At 50.6% G+C, this 13,215-nt stretch overlaps 1 protein-coding gene across 3 annotated transcripts; it reads right to left on the minus strand.

Moving 5' to 3' along the window:
- Positions 1 to 1,048: 1,048 nt before the first annotated feature.
- On the minus strand, positions 1,049 to 9,504 carry Zfp41 (ZFP41 zinc finger protein). Of its 3 annotated transcripts, XM_060389274.1 has the most exons (4): positions 9,338 to 9,504; positions 6,424 to 8,114; positions 4,138 to 4,275; positions 1,049 to 2,811 (listed from the first exon to the last, which is right to left on the minus strand). In XM_060389274.1, exon 2 carries the CDS (start codon positions 7,940 to 7,942, stop codon positions 7,352 to 7,354), a length of 591 nt encoding a protein of 196 aa, XP_060245257.1. In that variant the 5' UTR covers positions 7,943 to 8,114; positions 9,338 to 9,504; the 3' UTR covers positions 1,049 to 2,811; positions 4,138 to 4,275; positions 6,424 to 7,351. The 3 variants fall into 3 exon arrangements, with proteins under 3 accessions (XP_060245257.1, XP_060245256.1, XP_060245258.1); XM_060389273.1 differs by lacking the exon at positions 4,138 to 4,275; XM_060389275.1 differs by lacking the exon at positions 4,138 to 4,275 and having other exon boundaries at positions 1,049 to 2,892.
- Between the last annotated feature and the right edge of the window lie 3,711 nt (positions 9,505 to 13,215).

Consider the following 13,215-nt stretch of genomic DNA (forward strand, 5'->3'; position numbering starts at 1 on the left):
GACAAAAAACAGCCCTAAAGCCACTGTGCATTAGTTGGATTTTATTCAAAGTATCCTGAAAGGCACTGGAACAATCGAAGGGGAGGTGATATTTAAGTTTTTGTCATAATGTTTTGCCTGTTTATTATGTCTGGGTACCGCTCGCATGCCTGGGCCTGTACAGAGCAGGAAAGGGAGACAAGTCCCCTGGAACTGGAGTTACAGATGGTTGTGAGCTGCCATGTGGGTGCTGAGAATCAAACATGGGGCCACTGGAAGAGCAACCAGTGCTCTTAATCACTGAACCACCTCCCCAGCCTCCCTTCCTCGTTTTGAAAATGCTGGGGATGACCTGGAACCAGAGTCTCAAGTACCGTGTGCTTCATCATCAGGCTACACCTCCAGCTTTACCCTCCCACCTCATTTTTGAGATGGGGTCTATTCTTATCCCAGCTACTCTTGCAAGCTCATGGGACCTTTTTACTTCAAGGTTAGTCTTGGGGCTGTCAGAGGAGGGATCAGAAAATAGAAGAGTTTCTCTAGCATTTCTGCTGCCTGTGAGCCCAGTCCCTGGCATCCTGAGTACCATGGCACCAGCATTCCCTGTTGCTGTAGTGGGGATGATCTGTATACTATGAAGTACGGCTAAGCCCTTGCCTCCACCCATCAGGTCTTCCAAAAGAAATTGTCCCCAGGTACCGTTAAGTGTCTCATGCAGGATCACCCTTTGTTGAGAATGAACACTCCCCAGGATTCCCTCAGGACCCCCACGACAGGTGCTGAGCAACTAACCTTAACCTGGCATCCTAATATCTGGGGTCAGAAAGGCAGAGGGATGGTTTGCTGCTGTAGAACCTCTACTCTCATCCCCGTTGTACAGCAGTGACGACTTTTCCGAATTACAAATTTTACTCTCATGAGTTTGGTCACTGGAAGCATCTTACACAATCCCAAGAAGCAGTGACCAGCTGGGACCCTGGTCAAAGCTCACTGTACCCAGTGGAGAAGGCTGGTGGCTTCCTTGAGGGCATCTAGCCACACTCTAGGGAACTCGACAGAGCACAGTAAACAGGTTGGAAACACATTTACTTTTATGAGAAAATAGAATCCAGTAGCAGCAGCAGCAGCATCTGCTCACAAAAACCATGGCAGCAACAGGAAGGCAATGTGGAGGTCAGTGAAGCTGTCCATGGAGTAGAGGGATCACAGACGAAGGAAGCCACCAAGTACACAGCAAAACAAAATATCTAGTCCAATGTGCACAACACTGACACAGCACCAGGATATTACATGAAAGTAAGCACTAACAGCTTTGACACAGAAATACCAGACTGGGGACAGCATCTGCTACAGCACAGCAGGCCAGGCTGTGGCTGTTAAAGAGGAATTCACCACTGCAATTTAGCACAGGAAGGCAGGACACAACCTGCAGGGAATGAATAGAGCATTAAGACACTCAGGTGTCTGCACCAGCCAGATAGAAGAAAGATGAGTCCACCAGATCACTGATGTGTCTGAGGTAAGGTGTGGACAGCTGAGTGCTACCAGTTCACAGGTGCCAGGAACCCTCTGCAGGTCCAGAGCCAGGACTGTAGGCCCAGCCGCAGGGCAACACCCTCACCTAGATGTTGGCTGGGAGCTGCCACACGAAAGCATCAGTCTCTGGTGATTTAAGTCAGGAAAGGACAATTTACTTGTCTTCCTTGAGAAGGAACCAGGAGAAAGCAAGCACCCAAGTCCACAGGCACAAGGTTCTGGAAGGGATAGGCTGATGGTGGGCACCATCTCTTGGCCTAAGGGTAAATGTGGCACATAGGCCAGACTCCTTGTCTGCACTGTACCTGGGGTTCACACCAGAGGTGACCCAACCCCCTTGAGTCTTCCCGAGAAGCCACAGAACATCTGTCCCTTGAGTAAGGGCACACAGCCTTTCTTCCTCAGCACTGCCTTCTTCAGGGCATCTTGGGTGTCCCAACTCAATGACACAGGAAAAGATTGTGTCTTGATGTCAAACTGGGAGGGGACCAATGTCAGAAAGAATAAAGTCCAGGTGTGCCCTGGAGCTACAGGCTTCCAAGACTGGAAGGAGCCAGCTATCAAGTCTAACCCACTGGTCTCCCCAAACGGAAGAGTCTCTAGAGGTGGCTCCTGCCTTTTCTCTTGGCTGGGAAGAGGCTGCAGGGATGGATGTCAGTACGGCTCAGAGCTCTGGCTCCCTCTCTCTTGTTATCAGGCCCTGGCAGTGCTCTCTGCTCTAAGTGAGGCTCAGCAGCAGCTGTGCTGGTCAGAACTCTTCCTGTACAACAAGGCCCACCCGATGTGGCAGTGAACGTGCTGACAGCTGGAGCTGCCTTGCACGTTCCAGAAATTTCTCGATGCGGCTGAGTACGCTTCTGGAATCAGAATCCCAACACTTTGCTGTAGTGCTCGTAATTGTTCTAAGGACACATCTCAAGGCATTCAGGAGGTTCTGAACATTTAGTTTGTTGCCAGGTGGCTGTCAGAGTCTCTCGTTGAAGTAAAGAGCTGGTGCTGGGGATTCTTCAGTGGGCTGACAGCAAGCCAGAAGTAATGGTTGCTTGTGGGTGATGTGATGTGGCCCATCTCAACTTCAGGGTGGGAACAAGTGAGAGTGCCCTGTAGTCATCACATGGAGTCTAAAATACCACCCTGAGCTCACCCATCTACAGCTCTCCTGTTGCTAATGGATTCTGTGATGACAGCCTCCCTGGTGTATGACCCGCTTGGCCTCTGCTGGGTCCTGTGGTAGAGGTAGAGGCCGACTCTCTTGAGTCCTCTGAGCTTCTTGCTGGGGAGATCTGATCTAGCAGCCTGGAAAAAAACAAAAAACAAAAAAAAAAAAACAAACAAAGAACAGTCTGGGTAGATGAGAAGAGGGCAGATCCTCATTCACTAGGAGACAGCAAACAGAAGGAAATGGGTGGGTTATGCGCAAGTCAGTTCTGTGGGCTCCCCAATGAAAAGTGAACGGTGCAGAGGGATGTGGGGCTTCAGCTGTGCATGAGACCTCATGGTACAACACAAGCCTCAGTTCTGACATTCTCCCATTTCTGCTGGGGCTGGACCATGACCTCCTCCTACTTTCCCCATAGTCACGAATTGCATTTGGAAACAAAACAAGACAAAACATGTTCTTTCACCGTTTTCCATGCTGACTTTGTTGAATTCAACTGTGCCCCTAGGGAAGGAAGCATCTAGGGCCGCTAGCTTGCAGGCTTGCCTTCCATGTGTGTGAATGAGTCTTATTAAGCATGCCAACAAGGGGCATCACCAGGTAAGAGCCCTGTCTGTTCTTTCAGAGGACTTGGATTCGGTTCCCAGCACCTACAAGATGATTAACAACTGACTGTAACTGTAGTTCTAGAGGATCCAACACCCTCTTCTGGCCTCTGAGAGCACTGCATGCATGTGGTAAACAGACAAACACATAAAGAAAATCACAAAACAATGTAAAAGCATGCCAACACATCAGGAAGAGCTTGCAATGTATTAAGGCCACAGGCACAAGCCAGTGCCATACCTAGACTTCCTTCCTTTTCTTTTTTTTCTTTTTTTGAGAGGGGGTCTCATTATGTAGCTGTGGCTATCCCGGAACTGGTTAGGTAGACCAGACTGGCTTTGGACTCACAGATCTGTTTGTCTCTACATCCCGAGTGCTGAGATTAAAGGCGTTCACCGCCATACCTGGCCACACCTCAACTGGTGCACATCGTCACTGAATTCTAGTTGACTCTTCAGAGCCTAGCACTGCCTTTCACCTTGCAGGGGAAGAAACTGAGGCACAGGTTCAACAATACACCCAACATTGCAAGATGCACGCAAGGAGACTTCAGCTGAAGACCTCATGCTCTCACCGCCTCCTTTCTCCTCAAGACATTGGCTTTAAACATGGTTCTGTGGCTATGTGTGCTGATCTAAGCCTTTAATACCAGAGCCTAGGAGGCAGAGGCAGGTGGGTCTGTGAGTAGAGGCCAGTCAAGACTATGCAAAAACAAAACAAAAAAACCAACTCAATTCTTCTTTTCAAAGAACCCTGGGCTGGGGTATAGCTAAGTGGCAGAGCACTGGCCCAGCACCCACAAAATCCTGGGTTCCATCCCCAGGACCCCAAGGGCACAACAATGACTATGAACCCACCTGTTGGCCGAAGGGATGACTAGGAGGGATGACTCAACTCTGCCCCCAGGCACTGCTGCAGGTGTTTCTCAGGGCCAACATGGGGGCAGTATTATTTACTTGAATGGCACTCTGTATCTAGAGCCTTTTCTATGCATCCTAAAATGTGGAGAGGACACCAAGGAATGAATTATTTGTAATCTAATCCAGAAACAGTCCACGTGGCTAGGTTAGGGAGTGGCTGAGCTGGAGTCGGCTCTATTTCTCTAAGTCAACAGCTCCTTCCATTCAAAGTGATACTTCTCACTGCCAATGACCGGTTTTATCAGGGCACTGCACAAATCAAATTAGACAATGGAGGCACCCCTGGGTTGTGTTTCACTAATATGGGCTGCTATGCCCACATGGTCACTCTCCTGGAGCATCAAACTGCAGAAGGCTCCTTGCCATTCATAGCACCAGTCCAGTTCCTGCACCCAGGGATCCAGATGTCCTTAGCCAGCTTTGTCTGACCAACACGTGGCTCTAGCTCTGAAGGACTTCGCCTACACAGAGCTCGAAGCAATAAGCCTGCAAGCTCTCTGTGCTCAAACTCTCTCGTGTTCCTCATTAAGAATTGGGGTCAGAAACAGATGTGGTGGTGCATGCCTGTAAATCCCAGCACTTGGGAGGCTGAAGCAGGAGGATCATGGTGAGTTCAAGGCCAGTGGGCTATAGAGTTCTCAGCAGCCTGAGCTATATATCAAGATCCTGTTTTAAATAAACAAATGTAAAAAACAGACACTAAGGAAACACTTCTACATCTACTTTAACCACGTTTGATGGTTCACGCCTATGGCTCCAGCATTCCAGAGGCTTAGGCGGGACTGTGAGTGTCAGGCCAATTCAGGCCACACAGTGAGAGACAAGAAAACCTGGGCTGTTGAAACAAAACAAACCAAATAGGTTGGCAAATAAATTACGGCAGCACCTCTTTCTGTTAAGTTTGGTGAGCACATGGCCACACCCATTCATTCTGTGCCATCTCTAAGGGCTGTGGTATTACATGCACAGGTGAATGGCTCCAAAGGCAAGAACAAAATTCATGAGGAATGACACTGGGCCACCTGCCTAGTGGCCCTCTTGGTGTGTGTGAACATATATTACCTTTGGTTTCCTCTCAACCCTGAAGAAATTGTGTGACTCCATACGATGAAACCTTAGCACACATCCTTAAGGTCAGGGCTACAGGATGGGACCAGGATGTGGCCCTGCTACTTGGCAACACTCCAGGTTTCTAATGTTCCAGTAGTGTGTGGCCAACTCCTCTAACCCAGGACCATGCTGCCTGAGCATGTTAGGCACACATCTATACCAACTGATGCCCATTTTCCCACAATTTCACCTTGTTAGATTTTTGTCTTAGATGAAGCCTTCCTCTCCCATAGGGATCAAGTCTGGTAAAACACTCCTAGGGGCGCCTGCATAGGAGAGGCCAGTGTGGGAAGACTTCTGCCTAGAATGCCCTGCTGCAGTCTTGGCTTGCACATCAGCAAACCTGGCCAGACCACCGCCACAGGAGGCACCAGAGAAACACTCTGCTTGTTTCAGCTTTTAGAAGGAGGATGGCTAACCTGGCATATTGTTGTTTTTCTCAGTGTTGTGGCAACTGTCTGAAAAAGCAACTGAGGGTTTCCTGGTCTCCAGGTTTGAAGGGATAGAGACCACCATGGTGGAGAGTGTGACATGGTTGGTCACATTGCCCGTAACTGGGGAGCAGACAGATGAACGCTCAAGTTTTTCTTTTTAAATCTCTAGCGCTGCTGTTTGCATGTGGGAGTCAGAGGACAATTCTGAAGAGTTGCTTCTCTGGTGCTATTTTTTTTGCATGGGTTCCAGGGGTGAGCTCAACTTGCCAGGCTTCTGTGGCAAATGCCTTTGCCTGCTGAGCCATCTCACTGGCCCAGCTTTCTCCTTTTTAATTTAGTGTAGGCCCTTATGATGGTGCTACCAACGCTCAGGCTAGGTGTTCCCTCTTCGGGGAACTGAATCTCCCTGGCAACACCCTCACAGACACACCTGATGTATCTCCTAGGTGATTTTATATCCAGTCACGTTAACCATGGAGATGGACTACCACACCTGGTCAAACATTCTCACCAGGGAACATAACTGCCTGCAACATTTGGGGCAGTGCCCTCTCAAGGCCTAGAGATGGCCTTGTCAACAGGCCATCTGACTGGAGACCCTTTTTGCAGGGCAGGGTCCCCAGACTAAAGCCACTATTATTGAATGTCCAAAATCTCTGCCAACTTTCCCCCAACTTACCCTCCCGGTCAGTAGTCAATTTGTTGTCCTTAAGACACAGACTTCACAGAGCACTTGCGACAGAGCAGACATAGCCACATGGTCTTGCCCTGGTGACCGGCAGAAAGTGGATCTAACCTGACTAGCAGGGGACAGGCCACAGTTGTTTTTTTAAAGGTACAGTGGAGAGATGCTGCTGATGGCATCCTAGAGCTACAAGACCTAGTCTAAAAAAAAAAATCTGCCACTATGGCAGGGTACAAGGGTCTGCTAAGCCCATTTCGGGTGGGTCCAGGCTACTTGTCTAAGATGTGGCTGGGACAAGGAAACACAGTGCAGCCCAGTTCCAGGCCCAAGTGCTGAGCTCAGAGACTTGTTCCAGACAAAAGAGAGACTTCAGCCAAAAAAAGAAAAAAATTCAGGATCACTGAAGTCAGCTGCACAGAGATGAGCAGGACCTGGGACTGTCCAAGGGGATTGGGACCTCAGAGCTGGTCAGTGTTGCCTGCCATCCATGTCAGGGTTCCCCACCCCTAGCAGACTGCATGGGGCTGGGCATCCAGAGCCAGAAGCCTTCAGAAGAACTGCCAAAAGCACAGCGGATGGTGCAGGCAGAGGCATCAAAGGAAGGCAGTGGCCCTTGCCAACAGGGGCGCCTCTCACGCTGTTTAAGTTCTCGGCTACCCAAAGCTATTCCAAAGATGGCCCTGAGTAGCATGGAGTAGTCTGGAAAATGGCTGGAGCTGCAGGAAGCCCTGGGGAGCACCGTGTTAGCACTAGGTTAGACTCACAGGGCAGAAAGTCTCTTTGGGCTCTCATGTCTGATGGGTGAGTTTTCCTTTTTAGGACAGAAACAGGCAGCCAGATGGGCAGTCAACAGCGCACCGCACAGGAAACCTGGATCATCATCAGATATGTGACAAGGATCCATAGCTGCAGGCTGCCCTGCTCAGTGCTTCTTCCTTGGATGACGCTTCCGATGGCGGATGAGGCAGGAGCTGTAGGCGAAGGATTTTCCACACTCCTCACAGCCGTAGGGCTTCTCTCCAGTGTGCGTTTTCTGGTGTTTCAGAAGGTTGGAGCCACAGTTGAAGGCCTTTCCACACTCGCTACATTTGAAGGGCTTCTCACCGGTGTGGATTCTTTGATGCTTGGTGACATCTGAGCTGTGCCTGAAGGTCTTCCCGCACTGGTTACACTTAAAGGGCTTCTCTCCAGTGTGAACTCTCTGGTGGCGAATGTGATCTGTCTTGTGTTTAAAGATTCGCCCACATTCACTGCACTCATAGGGCTTCTTCCTTTGGAAAGGAACAAAGACAGGGACACCCTCAAAGTCATCTTTAAATGAGGCATCGAAGGCATCGAAGAGAGTCGCCTCATCTTCGGGACTGAGGACACGCTCTTTGCGGGGCTTTCGGGCTTTCCTTTTGGTTGGCTTTTTCCCTCTTGATGTTTTCTCTGCTTTGAGAGTGGCCTTTTGCACCCCTGCTTCCTCCTTTGGGGCCTGGGTCTTCTTTTTCCTGGTTGCAGGCTTTTCCATTGCTGCTCGTAGGAAGTAGGAAAAACCCTGGAAGCCAGGGAAGACTGAGGGTTCCCAGCCAATGGCTGCCTGGCTCCTTCTCTGTGACTTCACTGTCAGAGACAGCTCACCAAATCCTCCTTATGAAGCTGCATTTTGGCACCAAGCAGACAGAACCGCTGTCTTCTTGCTTCTGGGGGCAAAAGCATTAACAACAAGTCAAAGGCAGCTCTTAGGGCTGCAGTCCCTCATTCTACTGCCTTCCCAGCTGCTCATTTGATGAGCTTCTCAGACTACCGTGGACTCCCCAGAGCTGTCCACTTCAGCAGTCCGTAGCATGCTTATTTCTTTTACAGGCAACTCACTCACTCAGCTACTGACCAGGAGACACTTCTTGGCCTGAGCACAAGGTTTTCATTCAATCCAGAGAACTCCATGTTCATCATGGACCAAAGGCCACTCCCCACCTTCCCAACTGGAACCTTCCCTGTTCCTTCTTATCCTCTCTACCTGCCCACACTAGGACTGTGTGTATACCCTGAAACAGAAAGAAACATCATCACACACAACCTGGTTCTAAGACTAGGAAACTCAGGGCTGTCCTCATAATCCACAGCAGCCAGCAAACCCCATCACACTCCCAAAGGCTTCCCCTCACACTGATGAGCCTCTCTATGTATGTGACCCCTCTTTATCTCCAAACCCGAACCATCCCTTTCACCCCTGGAGGCCGGAAGGGGTAGGCTATGCTTGCAGTCCCATCTAGAGCTCCCACGCCTTTCCAAAACCACAACTGTCACATCGGGAGCACACTGTGTTTTGTTCTAAGCACTAAACAGATGCCTACATATCTAACCCAGCAGATAAAGTTCTTATCTGGATTCAGAGTCCAAGTTCCAGGTCAGCATCTGAAAGTGTTTGTCTCTTGTGGGACTACTCATCAGGAAGAGACACCTGAGAGTCCCTGTCTGACAGCATCTTAAGCTCAGTACCAATTGGAACACCACCACTCCGGTGAGAGATATTACAAACGGGACCCAGATGTCTGAGTTTGCTCACCGAAGCTGAATGAGTTTGCTCATCATCACTGAAAACTGAAATAGCCATTAAAACAAAACCAGGGCAGAGCACCGCGATTGTTTTACTCGCCCCCTCCCTTCAGAGAAGGTGCGAGTGATTCAGGTAACTTAGTTCAATTCAGCTGGCCTAAGGACTCAGGTCCACCAAGGTGCTGCTGGACCCGGCGGGATATGCTCAAGGCACCCAGCAACAAGGGGCTTCACTAGGAAGCCCGCCCCACCTCCCCCGCCTCCAGAACCTCCGCAGCACCGCCGAGGGGCTGGCGGCCCACGGAGAAACGACCCAGAAACCGGCCTTCGGCCGGTCGGTGACACAGAGCGTACACGCAGAAGGTACCTGGTAGGTGCCGAGCGCAGACGCCGGCGGAACTTGGCGGTGGGCAGGCAGGCGGGCGGTCGAGGGACCGTTACAATACCCTCTTGAGCCCGCCACTCCCGCCTCTCTCGCACCCGAAGGCGCCCGCCCCTCTGGCTGGTGCCGCTCTACCTTCCCCCGCCTCTCGGTGGTGCTGCCGCGCGCCCCATAGCCCCGCCCACCGCCTTAAGCCGTCTCTAGCGCCGCTCTAGGGTCCTGGCCCGGCTCTCGGTGGTACTGCCGTACGCTCTGTAGCCCCGCCCGCTCATACGTCATTCTAGCGCCGCTCTAGGAGCGGTCGCCAGGCCTCTCTGTGGTAGTGCAGTGTCCTCCGTAGAGCTCCGTAGAGCCCCTTTGGGTCCGCTCTAGGAGATACGGCCCCACCTCTCTGTGGTGCTGCGGATGCGGCCTTGCGCCTCTTTTGCGGACATGCCAAGGAGCTTTGTGCGCCTCTGCAGGCGTTTGGACTGCGGGCGGCGCTTTTCTCCCGGCGTTCACAGGCGCGGGGGCGCCTCTTTTTCTCAAGGCTTCTAGCCACCTGCAGTCTTAGTGTCATCGAGCATGTCACCTGTGCTGCCCATCAGCTCCGGAACGGTGGACCCAGTCGTGCCTGGCCTGTGGCCACCCTGAACCCGCCTCACTCCCATTCCCAAACCCCTTCAAAACTTGGGTCAGGCCTCCTCCGCTCTGTCCTCCACCCCGGGCTCCCAGCCTTTATCTCTATAGAGACTTAAATCTAGTCACTTTTTGTGTTATTCCGCCTTTCTGGATATAATCTCCATCGCTATATTTTGTCCAGGCTGTTTTAGAACCAGCAATCTCCCGCCTCAGCCTCTTTCGAGTCCTGGGATTACAAGTGTGCCCCACGGCGCTTGGAGATCGTTGCAATTCTAATGCAGTTACGAGAATCCGATCGAGCTGCTGTGTGCTTGGCTGAGTCTCTCTGGGGACGCCATTTTGCGTGGCTAGTACACACCGTTAGGGCCTTTAGTGCTGGGGAAGCCGGTATCTCGGACTTCTAGCAAACCACTGATCTGTGGTCTCCCTCTCATCCTTTTAGACTCCATGCCAATATGCTAGACAAAGGTAATTGTCCAGCGTGCAACTTTCAGAGCTTGCTATTAATCACTGGGGGAGGGGGGTTCCTGTCTAGATTCACAAGGGTGGCTTTGTACTGAAAGGTGGTTCATTCGGCTTCCTGACGGAGCTTTCTCCGCGGTTTGTGCACCGCAGCTTCGCATCCTTTGTGGTTTGTGCGCCACAGCTTTGGATCCTTTGTCTACTGAGGGATGTGTCACAAGGTTGCTGTGAAGCCTCCTCCCCCTCCCCCCCCGCCCCGCCCCGCTCCGCTGCTGTTTCATTTCCCTGGGACCTTGCTCAGGAATGCAGTTGCTAGGTCCCAAACTGCTTGTTCCCTTTCCAAAGACTCAGGCAAGCTGCTTTCCAGAGAGACGGTGCCATTTCTCATTCATTCCTATCAGCAGCCTGGAGCTTTCTGCCTCACCAGCATTTGGCATGGGGAGGTTGGCTTCTCTTTGCGTTTCCCAGATGGCTGGTGGTCTGTGTGCTTCTTGCCATCTGCATATAGTCCCCAGTAACATTCTCTTACCTATTCTCTAATAAAGTGGGTGGACTATAGATACCATCCTTATCTGCCTGGCTCTCAGGCATGCTTTCACTCAGGCTTGTCCTGACGCCCTACCCACATTTCATTTGTGGAACAGGTTCTGTTTTGGAGTGGCTGCCCTCTGGAGAATTCTACTCTTGTTGGTGGGACCCAACTGCTAGGACCATGGTCTGGGTTTGCTTACGTGGTCCAAGATTTTCCCTAAGAAGATAATGAGGTGCCTGCTGCTGAGAAGTCCCGGTGTCTGGACACTGCCTTTGAGCCATCTGGACACAGATCCTCTTTGTCTGGTGGGCTGGAGTATTTGGTGTGCATAATCTATGATCAGCCTGAGGAAGTACTGTCTTCAGTGATAGAGAACTGAGATGTGTCTGTATACCGGAGAATTCCTGATAGTGGACATTTACATGGGAACCTGGATACAGAGAACTGGGTAGCGTAGGACCTCCCCAGTGGCAATGGATTGTCCCTGCGTCACTGGCTGCTACAAACCACGGGGTCCTTGGAAGGGCAGTGGTGATGAGTGTCCTCCCTCAGGATTTCCTGCCTTAGGGATGGCACCTACGCCCCCCCACCCCCTCCCAGGGTTTTACAGCCCAGTGAAGAACAGTAAGAGCGCCTTCAACGGACGCCTTCTGTCTCGGGAGGCAAGGAGGCTCTGGAGAGCCTGGAGGAATCAAGTCCCTGGGCTCTGTCCCTGTCTGTAAAGCTGCAACTCTTGTCCAACATGAGGCAAGAATGGGAGCAAGTGACCCTGCAGTGGGTGTTTGTTGTGAGTACACGATGTCAGAGACAGAGATGAACACATTTGTGTCTTTTCACAATGTCAGAATTTATGGAATAATAAATTCAAAAGCTGCACTGGTTTCTTTGTTATTTGTCAAGTGGTCATGATTTGCCCTGATATCGACTGGGGCAGGCACAGCTTCTTTTATTCCTGTTGCAACCATGAACGTTAACGTGTCCTGTGCACATGTGCAGGCCAGAGGAAGACAATATCAGGCATACGGTTTTGTTATTTTCTGTCTTATTCCCTTGAGACGGGGTCTCTCATTGACCCTGGAGCTAGGCTGGAAGGAAAGCCTAATAATCCTCTGGTCTTCATCCCTCCACAGGTCTGGGCTTATGTGCAACCATGCCCACCTTTTAATTTGTGTTCTGGGGATTTGAGATCAGATCTTCATGTTTGCATAGCAAACATTTTAACGCCTGGACCATCTCCCTAGTCCTAAAAGTGGCTACTTTTATAGAATTATTTACATGTTTTAATTTAACCCTTTCTATGCCTGTGTTGTTAACATGATATTGGCCAAAAGAATAGATGATGTGAATCATTTCTTCCGCCTTGGGTGATGATGTGACATTCTGTACTGCTCCAAAGATCGTAACATTACTATCTAGCAGGGGCCTTGTGGTAAAAGCCATCATCACCTCCCTTCAGTTAACCCAAATGGCTCTGTCACTCACCTGGGCAGGAAAACATTCTCAGGAAAGCCAACTATTCCAAAAATATTAAGAAAATTATCTAGGACCAACAAGATGGCTCAGCAGGTAAAGGTGATCTGAGCATGGTTCCTAGAATCCACATGCTGATGGCTGATTCTGAAAAAGCACAGGTTTCATTGGAGACAGATCCACAGAAGGTAGATCTCTAGTGCAGAAAGCAGAGAGCCCAGCATCTGCTTCCAGGCTGGCATGACTAAAGGGCAGAAAAGGGAAAAGGGGAAGAGGAGTGAAATGTTCTTTTTTAGGCCCACTGTTGGCTGTTGCTAGGGGTAGCTAAGGAAATAAGGCACATGGTGAGCAAAGAACACCAGGAGATTAATAAGCATCCCTCATGGCCACTGTTACCTGAATGGAGAGGCTGGGGAGCATTAAGAATCAAGAAAAGTCACTGGGAACAAAACTACTTTAGTTCCAACAACTGTCATTGTTTAACCAGAATGAAGGAGCTTTACAAAGTGACATGGCCGTGGCTGGCAGGTCCCACCATACTGTCTGCTACGGAAAGAGATCTCTGGGGTGGGAACCACCCTAGGGCTCTGAGGAGATGACCGAGAGTTCCTAGAAGTGAGGCCATGCAGGGCGACTGGAGGCTTTCTACTGAACCCTGGGCCATTGTGTTCCTAATATGTAAAACATTTGAGCTTTGATGGATGCTAGACCGGAATGTGCTTGGAGTCATGGGAACACTGAGAGCCCAATGGCAGTAGTGGTTAGATAGGGATGAAAG

Source organism: Meriones unguiculatus, chromosome 8, assembly GCF_030254825.1.
Source record: "Meriones unguiculatus strain TT.TT164.6M chromosome 8, Bangor_MerUng_6.1, whole genome shotgun sequence".
Taxonomy (NCBI): Eukaryota; Metazoa; Chordata; class Mammalia; order Rodentia; family Muridae; genus Meriones; species Meriones unguiculatus.